General features: G+C 38.8%; 1 protein-coding gene across 2 annotated transcripts in view; it reads left to right on the top strand.

Annotated features, from left to right (window-relative positions):
* The window catches only part of NAA25 (N-alpha-acetyltransferase 25, NatB auxiliary subunit), a 72,994-nt gene extending 54,882 nt beyond the window's left edge, over positions 1 to 18,112 (top strand). Inside the window, exons 21-24 of one of the 2 annotated variants that reach the window (XM_024741462.1) lie at positions 1,598 to 1,695; positions 3,462 to 3,572; positions 8,694 to 8,855; positions 15,270 to 18,112. In XM_024741462.1, the coding sequence (XP_024597230.1) occupies positions 1,598 to 1,695; positions 3,462 to 3,572; positions 8,694 to 8,855; positions 15,270 to 15,392 (494 nt within the window). In that variant the 3' untranslated portion in view covers positions 15,393 to 18,112. The remainder of the gene's footprint in view (positions 1 to 1,597; positions 1,696 to 3,461; positions 3,573 to 8,693; positions 8,856 to 15,269) is intronic. The other variant, XM_024741461.1, reaches the window with a different exon arrangement.
* Positions 18,113 to 19,003: the final 891 nt, after the last annotated feature.

The raw sequence follows: 19,003 nt of genomic DNA on the forward strand, positions 1-19,003 counted from the left end.
TAGTGATTTTTTAAAAAAAATATATGAAAAGGTATAATACATGCTTTTCTGGCTTTAATTATTTGTTATCTTGGACATTTTACCATGTCAGTTATATACACACCCCATTTGTTTTAAGGGCTGCATAATATTCCACAGTATTGTATCAGTGTACCAGATTTATTTATATGCTCTGAGTACATAATATATTATGCATAACAATGATGACATAAATATTTGGGACACAATTGTTTGGGTACTTATTTGAGTATTTCCTTGGGGTTAAATTCCTAGCAATGAAATTATTTGGTAAAGAATATACATATGCATTTTCTTTTAACTCTCTCAAATACTTAAAAAAATTATTATTATTTTATTTAACTATAGTTGATTTACAATACTGTGTTAGTTTCAGGTATACACCTTCAGATTCTTTTCCATTATAGATTATTGTGCATTTTAAATCTATAAGGGTCTTTCTTTTTAGGAGCCTAAAAAGTCTTTTATTTTGTTGCTCAAATGAAGACTGAGAATTAAAAGATGATCAGGATTATGAGAATAAAACCTGGTATTTGTTATGAAGGTGCATTTCTACCATGCACATTGGTCTTTTAGTCTATAATGGCACAAGTTCTTTTAAACCATCCACTTGAAGTCTTATTTTTATTGTGCCAATGGCCTATCTCTGGAAAGGTGTAGCTGGTGTTTATTTATTTTTTAAACAGTTATCCCATATTTTATTTTATTTATTTTTTAAAAATTATTTATTTATTTGGTTGCGCTGGGTCTTAGTTGCGGCAGGCAGCCTCCTTAGTTGCGGCTCACAGGCTCCTTAGTTGCAGCACGTGGGCTTCCTTAGTTGTGACATGTGAACTATTAATTGTGGTGTGCATGTGGGATCTAGTTCCCTGACCATGGATTAACCCAGGCCACCTGCACTGGAAGTGTGGAGTCTTAACCACTGAACCACCAGGGAAGTCCCCGTAGCTGGTGTTTAGACCCTAGAATATATAATTTATAAGTCTGCCTTTTATGTTTTGAAGACAATAGAGCAGTAGTCGTGTGGCTTTTTAAAGAGCTTAAAATAGGGCTTCCCTGGTGGCACAGTGGTTGGGAGTCTGCCTGCCAATGCAGGGGACACGGGTTCAAGCCCTGGTCCAGGAAGATCCCACATGCTGCGGAGCAGCTAAGTCCATGAGCCACAACTGCTGAGCCTGCGCTCTAGGGCCCACGAGCCACAACTACTGAGCCCACGTGCCACAACTACTGAAACCCACGCGCCTAGAGCCTGTGCTCCACTACAAGAGAAGCCACTGCAATGGGAAGCCTGCGTACCGCAATGAAGAGTAGTCCCCGCTCGCCACAACTAGAGAAAGCCTGAGGGCAGCAACAAAGACCCAATGCAGCCAAAAACAATAAATAAATAAAATAAAATAAACTTAAAAAAAATAAAGAGCTTAAAACAGATATTCTTTGGTGTTTGTTTCATTGGGGTGGGGGAGCTTTCTGGATTAAGTCTTTTTATTTGCTTATTCTTTATTAGATTGTGCATTGTGTTCCTAAAAATAACATTGAAACAAAAGCTGACTAAAACCGTAAACTATTTTTCTGTTTTCAGATGTCTTTAGTAAATGTAAAGGTGATCTCTTAGAAGTTAAAGATGGTAACTTGAAAACACATCCTACTCTTTTAGAAAATCTAGTCTTCTTGGTTGAGGTATGTTTTTGTTCTCTTTGTGAAAAACTCAGTTTTCCTTAATTGTATGCAGGATTAATTTTTCAAAAATGAACAGGTAATAGGCACCTTATGCCTGTAATTTAACCGTTCACTCCCACCTTTTGTTAATTGAAAAGCAATTTCAATTTTCTGAACTAATTCCTTCCAAGGGTATCAGGAGAATTTCATTCATAATGTTAGGGTAAAACTTCTTGAAATTTGCTTTACAAATCTCTAAAGATTCCTCAGATTCACTGCAAATCTAGCTCTCTTCTGTTCATTTTCCTTTTTGACTCAACTGTTATGTAGTTTAAGTTAATTCTGCCAGCTTTCTAAATTTGTTGCTGCTGTTCACTAATTGCTGAGATTCTGCATTATGAAAGAGAATCCAGGAGCTGATGTAGCAAAACACTTCTTTTCTTTTAGCCAGAGAGAGAGAGAAGGATCACAAACACTCATAATCCATTATCTTTTTTCCGTTTATTTTGTCACATGTTTATTTACTTTCTTTTTCTACTAGTCTGTAAGCTTCCTGAAGGCAATATTCTCTGTTTTGGTGACATTTTAAGTGCCTAAGAGATACTTAATGAGTGAATGAGAAATAATTGCATGTATATATGTACATGAATACACTGTAGCATAGGTGAAGACGTGAAAACACCTAACTTAATTCAAAGGAGAATATGTGCTGACCAACTGGGGAGATTTCTTCATACACAATTTAAGGTTTGCAGGTGAGGCAGTATCTTACCTGGATGGAGAGGTGGGTGGGGAGAGGCATATTTTACAGAACCTTTGGATTCCATACCTAGGAATTTGGACTTTTCACTTCAGTGAAAAGGATTTTAGTGGATCCCCATCTCCTGCAAGGAAGTGAAAGAAAATTGGACTGAGTAGAGCAGGTGTCCTGAACCCCTGGGCCACGGACTGTTAACCAGTCTGTTAACAGACTGTTAAGGAACTGGGCCGTACAGCTGGAGGTGAGCAGCAGGTGAGCGAAGCTTCGTCTGTGTTTACAACTGCTCCCCATCACTTGCATTACCGCCTGAGCTCTGCCTCCTGTCAGATCAGCAGCGGCATTAGATTCTCATAGGAGCGCGAACCCTACTGTGAACTGTGCATGCGAGGGATCTAGGTTGCGTGCTCCTCATGAGAATCTAAATGCCTGATGATCTGAGTTGGAGCTGAGGCGGTGATACTAGCACTGGGGAGTGGCTGCAAATACAGATTATCATGAGCAGAGAGGTTTGACTGCACAGAGACCATAATAAATCAGTTGCTTGCAGACTCATATCAAATCCCTATCAAGTGAACAGACAAGCTCAGGGCTCCCACTGATTCTGCATTATGGTGAGTTGTATAATTATTTCATTATATATTACAGTGTAATTATAATAGGAATAAAGGGCACAGTAAACGTAATGAGCCTGAATCATCGCCACACCATCCCCCGTCCATGGAAAAATTGTCTTCCACGAAACCAGTCCCTGGTGCCAGAAAGGTTGGGGACCACTGGAGTAGAGGATGAGTTTAGAGCTGGGAGAGCCAGAAGAAAGAATAAAGACAGTATTCTGAGTGGGAGATGAAGAAGACCTGGATCAGTGTGGTGATTGTAGAAATTAGAGAGTGGAGAGTTACAAGAGAACTTGAAGAGATTTGCATAGAAGAGCTGTTTGCATAGAATTTGTATAGTTCATAATCTTTGTTCTTCATAGATATCTTGAGTGTAATCCTTATTGATGAAATTGCAATTTTTCCTCTTTCAGACTATTTCTATTATCCTTTGGGTGTCCAGTTACTGTGAGAGTGTCCTGCGACCATACAAATTAAATTTACAGAAAAAGAAGAAGAAGAAAAAAGAAACCAGCATCATCATGGTAATAACAGAGAAAACACAAGTAACAATCTGGCTGCATGCTGCCTTTTCTTTTCACTGTTTTCCTGCATTTTGTAAGAGATCATAGTACCCAATATGCATTCATTTTTTCTCCCCAGCTTTTAAAAAAAAATATACACCTGCAGAAAAGCTGAAAGACTAGTATAATGACACCCAGACATCCTTACCTAGATTCACCACTTGTTAACAATTTGCCACATTGGCTTTATCTCTCTCTCTCTCGCTCTCTCTCCCTCCCTCCCTCTCCCTCTCTCCTCTCTCTCTCTCTCTCTCCCCCCCACCTCTCTCTCTCATTCTCTACCTCCCCCACCCCCATTTGTTGAACCATTTGAAAGAAAAGTACAGACTGTGATACTTAACACACCAGGGTAGAACAGGGGCAGTCTCCTACAAAGCCATAATACTCAAGATATTTTCATACTCAAGATATTTAATATTGATACAATAATATTATAATGTCCATATTAACCTTTCCCCTCTTATCCCAGTTACATCCTGTATAGTCTTTTTCAAAATACTAGAATCCTACTAAGGATCTGACACAGCTTTTAGTTGTCATTTCTCTGTACCTTTCTTTCATCAAGCGTACTTCCTTAGCTTTTGTTTGTCTTTATTATTGAAAAGTCTAGCAAGGTTTTTGGTAGAGTATCCCACAGTCTGGATTTGGCTAATTGTTTCCATAGATTTAGGTTAAACATAGATGCTGTGTCCTTTTTAGCAATTAAATTAGGAGGCACTAATGTTGTTATGTCCCATTATTGATAATTTCAGATTTAATTATTTGATAAAGGAAGTATCTGCCGGATTTCTTTATTGTAAGAGTGTCTTTCCTCCCCGTGTAATTAATCTGTGAGATGATGCTTTGAGACTCTGAATATCCTGTTCCCCACCAGCCTTTCACCCACTGGTTTTAACATCCATTGTTAGTCTAACTTGCATGAATCATTTATTTCTTTGGTGGTTCCACAATGGTGATTTAAAAAAATTCTACCAATCATTTATCATTTATTAACTGGCATTCTGTAAAAATAGAGCTGTATATTTTTAATATCACTATTTTAGTATCACTGTGGACTCATTCTTTTTTAAATTTACCTTGTAAACCATTATCATCATTTTCTTTTGGATGCACAGATTTGGCTAATGGGAGCCACTTTAAGCTGGTTCCCGTCCTTGAACATCATTGGTCTTTGAGCCCTTACTGTTTGAAACAACAAAAATGCTCCAAGCACTTTGTACTCGCCCACTGAACTGAAATCAGTCATTTTTTTCAATGAGCCCTGGTTCCTTTATGGGGAATGGTATTCAAAATACCAAGATCTAGTTGTTAGGTATACTAATTGCTATTAGAGTTTTACTGTTTCTAGTTAATGGCCATGAAGAGAGACAGGAAATTTATTTATACACACACACACACACACACACACACACACAGTTTTAAATAATTAATTCTTACTGATACCTCCAGTTTTAATCCAATATCAGTGTTCTTCCTTCCATTCCTTCCCTCATTCCATATTTGTAGTTTTCTTTTCAGAGTAAGAACCATGGTTCCCAACAGCATCAATATATTTATTCATTTGCTGTTTTACAATAAATACTAAATAGTTTTGGAATTAGTACATTGGTTCCACTACCAGTTCCAATAACAAACCCACTAAATAAAGTTCAAATTTTTGCATTTCTTTTTTGTCCTTAAAATATGTTCCAGTGAATGTAGACAGTTGAGGTACTCTGTAAAAGCACTGGAATTAAAAACTCAGATTATATTAGTGTGATGTAAATAAGATTCATCTATTTCTGTTTGTATTCAATTTTGGAGTTTCCTCCCATCTTAATTGATTTAATTTTTGCATGTGTAAAACATTAACATAATTTATATCCTTTTCATAAGGAAAGATGTTTAGGATTTATTCTCTAATGGCATGCTATTTTGTTAATGTTCGAATTTATCTTATTATTAATGGAAGACTTTTGTTCACTGTAGGAATATAGTAACATTGTCGTTTGAAAATATTGATGGATTTATTAGTAATATTAACTTCCTGCACAATTCAGTAACAATTTTAGATTTGACACTTGTCCTGGGTGTTGCCATTCATTCATTTCTCTCCTTCACTTTGTTCAAGATAATTTAACAGACCATGAGTGCAGTTTGAAAGAATTGATCAGAGTTGTGTGATTACTTTCTCTTCTAATGAAAACCTACACTCCTAGTACTTGTCAGATAGCTTTTGGTATTTGAATTTTGTGAGAGTTTTTGTAGTTACTGCTTTTCTAATTTCCAAAAATGAGAATAGCCGCCTATTTTTCTGATTGTCAGTGTAACCTAAATGTATGAATAAAGTGAAGATCACCCGTTTTCCCAGCAAACAGAGATAGCCACTGCATACAAACCAGAATCATGCTCTATAGAAAGTTCTGCAACTTTGCTATTTGTTTTTGTTTTCACTTAATAGGGTATCTTAGACATCTCTTCATTTCAGCAAATATAGATGTATCATTACTTTTAATGGTTATGTACTATCCTGTTATATTAATATATCATAACTTATTCCCATTGTTGAGTGTTTAGTTCTGATTTTCTTTTAATATTATAAATAGTGCTGCTATTAAAACATGGACAGGGCTTCCCTGGTGGCGCAGTGGTTGAGAGTCCGCCTGCCGATGCAGGGGGGGCGGGTTTGTGCCCCAGTCCGTGGGGATCCCACGTGCCGCGGAGCGGCTGGGCCCGTGAGCCATGGCTGCTGAGCCTGCGCGTCCAGAGCCTGTGCTCTGCAGCAGGAGAGGCCACAGCAGTGAGAGGCCCGCGTACTGCAAAAAAAAAAAAAAAAAGGACAAGCACAAGATGAATTTATAATATGATTTCCTTAGGCTATCTCTTAGATCTGACATTACTATGTATACAGGTTTCCCCTGCTATCCAGAAGTATAGCATTCCTTTGAAACCTTTCGTAAGCCCAGGTGGCATAAAGGGAAGAAGCAATTACCTTAGGACGATGGATGCACAAAGTAAATTGAGATAAAGCACAGATGCTTACAGACATAGTTCACCGCTGTGGCGGCTTGATGTTGAGTGGCACTTCCGGTGCCACTCTTGCTGCTAACGGTGTGCGCTGCTTCTGTAACAGCTTGCTGCAAACGCTTTTTGCCACCTTTTAACTGTAAAAGCGAAAATCCTCTTTGGATTTCTTTTGGTTAGCCAAAACAGGTACTAATGTAGGTCTTTCGTGAAAGCTAAGTGGCGTGAAGCGAACTTTCAAAAAGCTGGAGATACCTGTTTTTACATTCCCCAGTGGTGTGGTGTGTCTGTATCCTTACCCATTAGATAGGCAAACATTGGTACTCTCCTTTTTCCAATTTGCGTTAAAAAAATTCTATTGATGTTGCACCTTCAAAGAAGACTTCTTGAGTGAAAAGCTGGCCTTAACTAGTTGATTGGCTAGGTTTCTTGTGTTTATCTGTTTTTTAAATTGTATCACTGCTGGGATTTCTTTGATATATTTTCTGTTTCTGTCTTTGCCCAAGTTTCCTATTGTGGTGGTAGTATTTTTTCCATTGATATATTTTGAGCTATTAGATACTCTTAACATAGTAGTGTTAACACAATCCTTTTTCATATATGATGCAGTTTTTTTCAGTTTGACATGTCTTTTAACTTGAGTGATTTTTTTGTCAATATAGTAGTTTTAAAAAATAAGATTTTTTGTCATGCCTAACTCCTTTGAATTAATGCTTAGATCATTGGTTTTATGGTTTTATCCTTTTTCTAATGGGATTTGGACTCCAAATTTGCTGCTAATCACCACTTTATGTTTATCCCACAAATTTGGTACTTCATATCTTCATCTGACACAGCAAACATTTTTTTCTAATACTTCTTGTGATTTATTCTTTGACCATTGTTTAGGTGCTATTCAATAATTTCCAAATGTATGGTGATTAAAAAATTTTTTTTAGTTCTTGTATAATTTTTAAAGGTTACTTTCCATTTACAGATATTACAAAATATTGGCTATATGCCCCATGTTGTACAATACGTCATGGAGCCTATCTTAACCCAGTAGTTTGTACCTCCCACTCCTCTACCCACCTATTGCCCCTCCCCCAAGATTTTTTTTAAACTGTTGTTAGGTTAGTATTATGTTTAGAAAGACCTTTTCAATTTATGATCGCAAAAGCCACTACCTAAATCCTCTTCTGGTGCGTCGATGGATTTTTTTAAAAAATTTAAGTATTTAAATCTGTCTGGAATTTATTTTGTTATTTATTATTTTATTTATTTTATATTTCACAATATGTCTAGCTAGCTATTCAGTACCATTCATCCACTTGAAAACCACTGTTTTGAAAGGTCACCATTTAAATTCCTTTATATTCTTTGCTCTATCTTGGGATTTGTGTTCTTTCAGTCTTTGTCAATTTACTTATATGCCAGTCCCATTGGGATTTGATGTAACTTTATAATATACTCTAATATCTATTAGGGCAAGTTCCCCATAACGGCTCTTTTTCAGAATTTTCTTGATTGTTGTCACCCATCATTTTTTCCATTAGAATTTAGAATTTCTGTTTCTGTTATTAACATTAGAGGAAATCTCAAAGACATAAAGAGAAGAAATGAAGACTTGGTTCTTGTCATCTCCTTTAGTGGTCTAGGAGATTCCCAACCTGAAGTTGAATAATGACCAACTAAGATTTTTTATTTGTTTTTTCACCTCTACTTCCCCAGAGTGAAATAAAACCACACTGAAAAAAAGTCATCATTACTGAGTTAGCATTTGGTGGCTATTAAATTTACCTTGGTTTGAGAGACTCTCTTAATATCCAAAACTGTATCTATCCTTGTTACTATTTTTTTTTGTGGGGACTACACCACACACCATGTGGGATCTTATTTCCCCAACCAGGGATTGAACCCCCACGCCCCCTGCTGTGGAAGTGCAGACTCTTCACCACTGGATCTCCAGGGAAGTCCCATCCTGTTACTATTAATAGAATTAAGTAATGCTATAGCATGAAATTAGTATATCTTATGTGATATAGCATGGGAGAAATATGTTTGATAATCTTTCAACTTTTTAAAAATCTTTTTTTCCAGCCACCTGTCTTTACCAGTTTCCAAGACTATGTTACTGGGCTTCAGACTTTAATTTCGAATGTTGTGGATCATATTAAAGGACTTGAAACACATCTAATTGCACTTAAACTTGAAGAACTTATTTTAGAAGACACTTCCCTCTCACTGGTAAGAGACTGTATGGTAAGAGACTATAGTTGATCAGCAATAATTTATATATAGATATTCAAGTGTTCTTATTGTTATCACAGGGACAAGTTAATTTTTAATTCATTATTCTCTCCTTATGGGACTTGTGATTAGAAGGTGCCTGGCACTGGTTTTTTGCTGTGGTCTTGGTGGTGGTGGTGTCTCCTCCCCCTTCATCCCCCCTCCCGCTTTCCACCTTTGAATACATTTTTGGGGGTGTTCTTTTATTATGAAAACAACTGATGAATTGTTGAAGAGTAGAATTAGCATTGTCCCTGTTTTGAGCACCATAGGAAACCAGCCATACTTTTGAGATTCAGGGACAATCTCCTTGACTGAGAACTTACCTGCTGTTGGATTGGCTGGTTTCTTTGCCAGCCCAGCTATTATCACATGGAAAAGGAAAGATGCTGGACATCAGAACTAATTATGTCAGTAATAATGAGGCCAGAGCAAGCCAGCCAAAAAGGAATGGAAACAAGTATGGAATCAAAGGTACTAGTCAGTTTTCTCCTGATCATTATTTTAGGCTGGTTTCTTAAAATTCTGCTAGCAAAATCCCTGATAAAGTCTCACTTTAAAAAATGTGGATTCTTGGGCTTCCCTGGTGGTGCAGTGGTTGAGGGTCTGCCTGCCGATGCAGGGGACGCGGGTTCATGCCCTGGTCTGGGAGGATCCCACATGCCGCAGAGTGACTAAGCCCGTGAGCCATGGCCGCCGAGCCTGCGCGTCCAGAGCCTGTGCTCCGCAACCGGAGAGGCTACAACAGTGAGAGGCCCACGTACCGAAAAAAAAAAATGTGGATTCTTTTAAAAAAGTTAATTAAATAAAACAAACAAATGGTGTCAGGTGAGTTAACATGCACCAGCTTGGAGTAGGTTTAGGATTTTGATAGGAGCCAGAAGAGCAATGGTGGAGCCACCTGATTCTGGCTAGTTGTTCCAGTGATGAAACTCCGATCATGAGGAAACGCTTTCCTTGAGTATTTTGTCTGACCTAAGCCTCTGCTGATGAGGAAGCTCATCCAGCAATCTGAGGGCAGGCATCATCCTAGCCTAAGACCTCCACCCAGACCCTTCTAGGGAAGGGAGTGAATGGAATCTTGCTTGGCACACCAGCTTTAAAAGGTTGTAAGCCCCTCTTTTGTAAAATGTCAACATGTTAGAGCTTTGAAAAAAGGGCTTACTGTGGGAAAGGGCTCAGAGCATTTAACATTTCCAAAGACTGATTAAAGAAAGCAGACAAGTGTTGGCTAGAAGTTTGGTTTTAGCCAGTTAAGCTATATATTCAACTGCTTTCTTATGTACACTAGAATGAATATAGACTTCAATGGTAATTAGAGGTACTGATTGATGGATTATTAATTCTTTAGTATTTTTGTCTTCCTTTTTTTAAGCCTTACATTGTTTTAAAAAGTAAAATATGTACATGGTAAAAAAAAAAATTCAGAGTAAAGAAAGAATATCCAGTGAATTGCCTCCTTTCCATTCTAACCCATTCCCTAGTTCCCTTTTTAGAGGGAACTGCTGTTATCAATGATTTCTTGTGTAATCTTCCTGAGTTAGAGAACCCATTTACAAGTACGTTATGACCGTGCCCCTCCCCCCCACATCTTGCCTTTAAACACAAATGATAGCGTATTATACATATTGTTTAGTCTCTTGTTTTTGTGTTTAGTCTTTAGGAGATCGTTACATATAAGTAACTTATCTACCTTGTTCCTTTTAACTGCTCTGTAGTGTTTCACTGTTTCTTTACAGACAAAAATGTATGCTTGTTACAAGAGAATTAGAAAATAGAGAGTAGCACCTCCCAGTCCCACCATCCAGAACCACCTCCACCTCTCCCTCTTCTCTATCCCCTTTAAACACATTTGTGTCTGCCATTAGCCTTTATGACTTCCAGGTACTTGGTTACCCAGTAAAGGCCTAGTAATTAAATCCTTGTGAAACAGGTACATCCCAGGCAGGAATCTGCCTTCCGCCCCCACGTGCATGCCAAAAGGTCTTTGCTAGTCCTTTTGGACCCCTTTTACCTATAAAGAGATCTGGTAATTCATAGTAGTAATTTGGAGCTGTTTAACTTTTGACTTTTTAGATTAAATGCAAACTCATTCTGTGCTCTAAACTCCCATCCCCTTTTGTGAATAGTATAGAAAGTAAGAACTCGAAATTATAGTACCTATTTTTTAAAATCTTAAGGATTGCACACTTGGACAGATGTCACATTGCTTCATGTGGTTGGGCTTTGCCGGACATCTTTGAGATTTTCAATAAGTAGATATAAATTTATTGAGCTCACTATTGTTGGGCTTAAAGCTTGTAGAAATATAATGATCAAAGACCTACTGTAGAGTCTGGCTGTAGAGCGATGCATACAAATTACTAAATTGGAGATATGATATAGGCACAGAAATCTGAGTGAGTCAAAAAGAGTCTCACTGGAAAGGGGACATTCGAGGATTAATAAATTTTCACCAGGCAGACAGGAATGGAGGAAAGGAATCCCAAGCAGGAGGAGGCACAGACAACAGCACAGAGGCAGGAAAGTGAATTGTGTGGTGCACCATGAGTCATTTGGCAGAGCCAGAGCCCATGGTGATTTCGGACGCAGGCAGTAGTAAGCGGCAGCTTGCATCAAGCAGCAGTGAGCAGTAGTAGGAAGCAAGATCTTAGTTCCCAGACTGGGAGTCCTAACCACTGGACCACAGGGCCCAGCAGCTAGGGCCTGGGTCCCTAGTCCTTACATGCCTTGGCAAGAAAGAATTCAGGCAAGGAGGCAGAAGGTAAAGAAAAGTAAGAAGTTTATTGGAAAAGCAAAGTACATGTGGAAAGATGCATGGGCGAACTCAGAGAGTAGCGCCTTTGGGAAGTTTAAATCCTTTATAAGGTGTCAGTCTTCGGGTCTTCATTTTCTTTTTGGCCAGTTGTATTGTTTTGACCCCAGGGCTAATTCTGGACCCTCCCCTGGGTGCGCACGCACCTCTAAGTTAAGATGGATCCCACTGCAAAGGCCTCTGGGAGGAGATGGCAGGACTTACTATGGTCTGGCGTCTCCTGCCTTTTTGACGCTGTGTAGGCTTTTGCACATGCGTAGTGTTTCCCTTGCCCCAAGGATGGGAGGTGTGTGACCTCTGGATCATTTAATAGGGTTTAGTCCCAGTCTGTCCCTGCCATAAAAATGCCCAGTGTCCGGTTATTTACCCTGTTCCTGTTGCTGGGTTTTTTTTTGTTTTTTTTTTTTTGCGGTACGCGGGCCTCTCACTGCTGTAGCCCCTCCCGTTGCGGAACATAGGCTCCGGACGCGCAGGCTCAGCGGCCATGGCTCAAGGGCCCACCCGCTCCACGGTGTGTGGGATCTTCCCGGACCGAGGCACGAACCCGTATCCCCTGCATCCGCAGGCGGACTCTCAACCACTGCGCCACCAGGGAAGCCCCTGTTGCTGGTTTTTATATTGAGGTGCACATCTCGAAATATAGACAGGAGTCCAGTCATAAACATGTAGTCCTGGAGCCCGTTTGTCTCTTGCTTCAGGAAATGTAAATAGGGACTGGTACTGAATGTCCAGCCTGGAGCTTATCTTCTCCTCATCCCATGAGGTGTGAACAGGAGGCCAGTTGTAAATGCCTAGCCTGGAGCCCATCTATCTCCTGCCTCAGTGGTATGTGGGAGGGACTGTTGGATACAAAGGTGACAGGCATAGTAGGTAGCCCTGCTGTTGTCAAGAGGATTGAGTGGTTGTTCTTGTTGAAAGATCTATCTGCCTCCTGAAATGAGGAATAAGATTTCTCATTTTGATTATTCTAGAGGTTATCCTTAACTCTGGGCTACTTGCTAGATTTTCCAAGCCCTGGTTCTGTCTTCATCTTTTGACCTTGGGAAAGTCGCTTAACCTCTTTGGGCCTCAATTTCTTTATTTGGAAAATGGAAATCATAATAATGTTAATGCAAGCTCGCGTGCCCAGTGCACAGTGAGCCCAAACAAACTGAAACATTGGCGTTTGGAGCAGAGAAAGGTTTATTGCAAGACCATGCAAGGAGACGGGTGGCTCATGCCCTAAAAGCCCAGAACTCCCTGAAGGGTTTCAGCAAAGCATTTTTAAAAGCCAGGTGAAGGAGGAGGGTCGCAGGGTACGTGATCAGCTTGTGCACGGTTCTCTGATTGGCTGATGATGGGGGAACAGGGTGGTGTCACAGGGGTTAACTTTATCAGTCCTTAGGCTCCAGGAGGCCTGGGGCTTATGTGCTCATGGTCATCAAGTAGTTAACACCTTCCATTTGGTGGGGGGATTGATTTCACATCTGCAAAACAACTCAGGAAATTTGCATCAAATACTATTATCTAGGTACTTCAGAGAAGAGCTAAAGCAGAGGATATGGGGGAAGGCCTGTCCCAGGAAGGCCCCATAGTGTCCTGCTCAGATAAAATAATACCTACTTCATAGGGTTATAGTGAAGATTAAACAAAACAATAATGGCTGCATATTGCCTTATTTTGTTAAAGTCATGATACATATAACATACTGAGCAGCACGGGCCACCAAATATTGGATCCATGTAGTGCTCAGTACTTTCTTTTGGGTTAAAAAAGAAAAAAGAAAAAAAAACAACTTCAGTTCCATTTACATCAGGTTCACTTTTTTCTTTCCTTCCTTTCTTTCTAAACTTGAAACACTATGAACAAGGCCTCTGGAGTACTACCTCTAGTCCTGGTCCCCTTTCCTCTTCCCTAGCGGTATCCACTGAAACTGGTTGTATGCCAAGACACCCCTCCCCTCCTTTTTAAAATATTTATTTATTTTGGTTGCACCACGTCTTTGTTGCAGCATGTGGGATCTTTTAGTTGCAGCATGTGGGCTCATAGTTATGGCATTCGAACTCTTAGTTGTGGCATGCATGTGGGATCTAGTTCCCAACTAGGGATCGAACCTGGGCCACCTGCATTGGGAGCGTGGAGTCTTACCCACTGGACCACCAGGGAAGTGTCCTCCTCCCCACCCTTTTTTAAAAATCCATCTGGTCTTAATGTAACTTTATAATGTACTCTAACATCTGTTAGGTTTTTTTAAAGTAAATTATATACACTTTATTTTATTCAGAAGCATAAACTCAACCAATGAGTTTTTCACTCAACCAATATTCAAGAGTTCTGTTCAGGCTGCTGCATCTAGATCAATCTTGTTCTTTTAAACAACTGTACAGTGTTCAAAATATGAATGTACCACTTCCATTGGACATATTTTAGGTTGTTTCTGTACATTTGCTTTTACATATAGTACTGAATGAAATGTATTTGTGTACATACCTTTTTATGCACTTGTTGGGTCATAAAATGTGCTTATCTGGTTTCTTTTGGGCTTTAAAGTACTGCCAACTTCATGTAAAGCTAACCAGTTTTCAGCCAACCTTCTTTCTGTGTTTGAACACTCCATCCCCTTTATTTTTTGTGCTTTCTACCACAGGTCAAACGTGCAGCAAATATTTAACTCACATATTTGAGCAGCCTTAGGAAAACTGTTCTTTTTTAGGTGTTTGGCCTCTGGAACACGATCGTGGACTTTGTCAATATGGAGGGAGGCCTGTCAATATTGTAACTAGAAAAGATGATACTGGTAAATTTGATGCCCTTAAAAAGTGGCTGTGATAAGTCTAAATGAATAATAAATTTCTACTTTTTTTCTGATGAAACTAATAATAAGAAATCTCAATTTTTCCACTTTGTACAGCTCATAACAAAATAGTAGTGATTTTATGGCTAAAGTACTTAGTAATAATTTTCTAACTTATTTTCTTTTTCTAAAAAAGTATTTATTATTTATTTATTTACTTATGGCTGTGTTGGGTCTTCGTTTCTGTGCGAGGGCTTTCTCTAGAAGTGGCAAGCGGGAGCCACTCTTCATCGCGGTGCGCGGGCCTCTCACTGTCACGGCCTCTCTTGTTGCAGAGCACAGGCTCCAGACGCGCAGGCTCAGTAGTTGTGGCTCACGGGCCCAGTTGCTCCGCGGCATGTGGGATCTTCCCAGACCAGGGCTCGAACCCGTGTCCCCTTCATTGGCAGGCAGATTCTCAACCACTGCGCCACCAGGGAAGCCCCTAACTTTTTCTCTTGATGAAAACTAGAAATCAGAAATGTCGCTTTTCCGACTTGATATAATTTATAACAAAGGTTACTTGAAAGATTGGTAATGCTAAAGCAACAGGGGTCTCAGTGAAAAGTCACATGGAAAAATATACATCTGTGATGAGTTTAGCCATCTTTGCATTTAATGAAATTGAAAATGACCCACTCTATTCTGATGGAGCTTGCAGTGAGACCAGAGGTAGTGGTAATTTTAATTTATACCTGAGGATCTCTAATCTGGGGGAATGCTTTCTGAGCAAGACCACTAATTCTTATTTCCTTTGTAGGAAGAGAGAAAATTTTCAAAGACTGTACAAGGGAAGGTGCAGAGCAGTTACCTGCACTCACTTCTGGAAATTGGGGAGCTGCTGAAAAAAAGACTTGAGACTACAAAGAAACTAAAAATTTAAGTTAGTGTGAACCACAAGCACTGATGACTCTACAACAGAAAATGACATCATCTTCCCAGGCAAAAGCTACATCTGATTGACCATCATTTTAATCCAGAACTTCCTCATAAAATGCATGAAGGACTTTGATCGTGAATTAATTTTTTAGGTATTAAATGTGTACAACTGATTAAATTATTGTATATAAACCAGAAGCAGGACCCTCATCTGGGTTTGACCACTTTTTATACATGTTCATATGCATATGGCAGCCACAAGAGAACCCCACTCTTCTTCCCTTCTATCACCAGAAACATCTGGTGGGGTGGGGGGAAAGCAGCAATAGAAATTAAGCATAAAGCATTGACCTCAGAGCAGCTGAATGGCCCTACCATTATAGCAGTGCGTGTTTTGGTCTGGTCCTTGAGCCTTAGGAAGCAGAAAGCAGAAGAAGAGGGGGACCCACATTAGCAGTTTAGTTTTGAGGCTTCCTCAAATGCTTGGCTCCCACAGAACCCAAGGCAGGTACCCAAAGGACCTCAGATGAAATTTGGCATAAGCACCTGCCACTGAAGGACATCACTCCGATGCCCACAGGCTGTCGGTTTTCAGCTTAATGGCCGACGTCTTGGCCAAGACATCCCCATCCTAGCTCCTGTGAGAGTTAAATCAGAAGTAGCCTTCTGTTACCTTACAGCTGTTTGGAGGGGAAAGTGGTGCAGACCACTTATAAGCCTGCTGAGGACTAGCTTGCTGTCTTTTGTCTACTTGGGAAAGATGGGAATCACTGTTTTAAAGAAGAGAGGTGTACATAATTTATGCAGGCAAGTCTAATACCAGTGTCATTGGTTTTGTGAGCTATATATATATGTATATGCTTTTACATATATACGTATATTTTCAACCGTATATACATGTATATGTAAATGTATATACATGCATATATGCTTGAAAGTAAAGATTTAATACTTTAGTGTTTTTTAAGTGGGAGGTTTGAGAAGGAAGAAAGGAAGGAATGTATATTAATATGGATTTGACCTAGGTTTTAAGATTTAGGCTGGCAAAAGAAATGTTATCAATTGGGCTTGAGGTTCAGTTTACCTTTTTCAAACTTGAGAATTATTACCAGGATGGTGTTTACGTTGTTCATCTGGAGCTCCCCAAGACTATGGCTTCAGAGGTTGGTTTGACAGAAAAGATAAACATTGCTCTTGAAAATGTTACACATTTTATACAACTGCTTTGGTAACTTTTTTTGTGTTTGAATCTGTGCCTCTGTTTTTGGTCTGTGTTACCCAAATACCGTTAAAGTTAATAATTCTGAAAAGCAAAGAAATGAATTTGATGAGATTCAAATATCTGATGGAGGATTGGTCTTGAAGACCTTCAAGGTCCTTTCCAACTCACTTCTCCAGTGAAATGTGATACTTTTTTCTTTTAAAAGCAACCAAAAAAGAGCTTGGAAAATCTCTGTATGCAAAGCAATTGCATTTTGTCCCTATCATTTTGACTTTCTTAGATTCACAATTTGGTAGGGTGATTAATAACTGTCTCAACTTGTAGGGAAACTTTTTTGAAAATTACTGAATTACATGGTCAAAATAAGACTTGTTGGAAATCCTAGTCTATCCAGTAATTTAAAAAAACCAGTTTTGATGTTAATTGGTAGCCACAACTGTCATACCCCATCCCAAAAGAAAAGAACTGCCTTGAACAAGATGAATTAAAAATTCTGATTGATTCTGAATCTAACTTAATAACATAATTTCATAAAACTATGGTCTATTTAGATGGAACTTTGTGTATGGGGTTGGGGGTATGTGTATGGCATGTGTTCTTGAAATGATGTTTCTTTGAATATCCAAAAATACTATACGTAGAAACAGAAATGTTCTTTGAAACAAGTCTATTAACTGACAGTGATCGTTCTAGCATATGTGTGCTCAGTGGGCTGGCCTTGGTCCTCAGGGACAGTGTGTGACTCCAGTGGTCTACCTACCTAGTCTCTTGTCTAGGGGCATCTGGGTCCTCTACTGGTTTTAGTGACAGATAATGTTATGTTGGGGTTATGCTTCCTTTGTTACATGTTGATTTCCCTACTAAATGTAGCATTTCAATTACATCCAACCTCTTACATTTTGAGATAATTGTAAAAAGAATGAAATTATGCAGAAATGGCCAATATCTTTTATTGATCTGTTCTTTTGGAAATTGTCATGCACTATAAATTGTGTACAGTTAAAAAAAAATATATATATATACACATATATTCTTACATGAGTAAAAAGCACCCTCTCCAGCAATTGTATGTAATTGGTATTTGACGACAATTCCCAAATAACTCATTGCTGCTGCTGCTGTTTTTAGTTTGTGTGGGTTTTTTGTTTTATTTTGTTTTTGTGTGGAAAACTGATATTTAAAAAAAAGAAAAGGAAAGGAGAAAAAACACGACTACTGTTTACAGACTGAAAAATTACTGCTTTTTATACTACTGAGATCCTAAGACTCTCCAAAGCAAACATTTGGTTTAAATCATTTATCTGATGTGGATAAAAGGTAGAGAACTTTTTAGTGTTCTCCACATAATGGAAAATGTACAAATGCCTAGCTGTGTTGCCCATCAATTTTGTATATTTTCATAATTTTAATTGTTTAAAATTGCATTATATTTTGCAATCACTATGTTCAATCTGGATTTGTCTTTCATTCTAACTTTTAATATAAAAAGGGGTTTCAATGTATCTACAGCCTTGTTATTGAAACTCTTCCTACTTTTTTGCTGTGATTTATTAATATGGGAAGTATATATTCTTCCTTCAGAATTAAGTGAAGCATAGCAAATCTATTTAAAATGGATGGGTTAATTTATTTAAACACTTTCATCTTAAGTTGGCATTTCTGCCTGGTTCATTTTTGTTCAGATTCCTAGAAGCCACAACCTTTTAAATGGTATAAGTCATCTCAATTTTGTATTGTTATATTCCTCAGCAAGATGGTAATATTTGTGAATTTAAAATTATTCCAAGGCCACTAGTTATTTTGTTTAAAGTACCTTGCGTGCTCGCATTCATTAATTCAACATTTATGTGTTGAGCACTTATTTACTACGTGCCAGATTCCGTGTTAGGCTCTGCTGATATAATGGTAAATGAACTCTATATCCTAGTTAGTGGCTGAAGTGGGGGAAGAGACAATAAAAATAAATATTAGTTTGTAATTAAGTCCTGATTAATAAAATATGTCAGGGTATGTGATACGTGGGGTCACAAGAGGACCTCTTGAGTGGTCCCATCTGACCTGAATGATGAAGAGTCAGCCATTGAAAAGTGAATACAAGTCAAAGGCCCCAAGGCAGGAAACTGCTGAGCATGTTCCAGTGACTGTAAAAAAAAGGCTCAAGTGCCTGGGACTTAATGAAAGGAGCAGAAAAGGGGTACAGATTGAGATAGAAGGTGGAGTGGGGATTAGAGCAATCAGGATTTTGTAGCCAGGGGAAGAAATGAGATTTCTAAATTTAGTGGGAAGTTACTGGAGGATTTCAGGCAGGCGGATGACATGATTTATCCAAGGGTATATGAACCCACAGGCTGAGATCATTTATTCAGACACACACACAGCAGAAAGAGGAGCTG

This window comes from Neophocaena asiaeorientalis, unplaced genomic scaffold (genome assembly GCF_003031525.2).
Source record: "Neophocaena asiaeorientalis asiaeorientalis breed wild unplaced genomic scaffold, Neophocaena_asiaeorientalis_V1.1 scaffold648, whole genome shotgun sequence".
Lineage (NCBI taxonomy): Eukaryota > Metazoa > Chordata > Mammalia > Artiodactyla > Phocoenidae > Neophocaena > Neophocaena asiaeorientalis.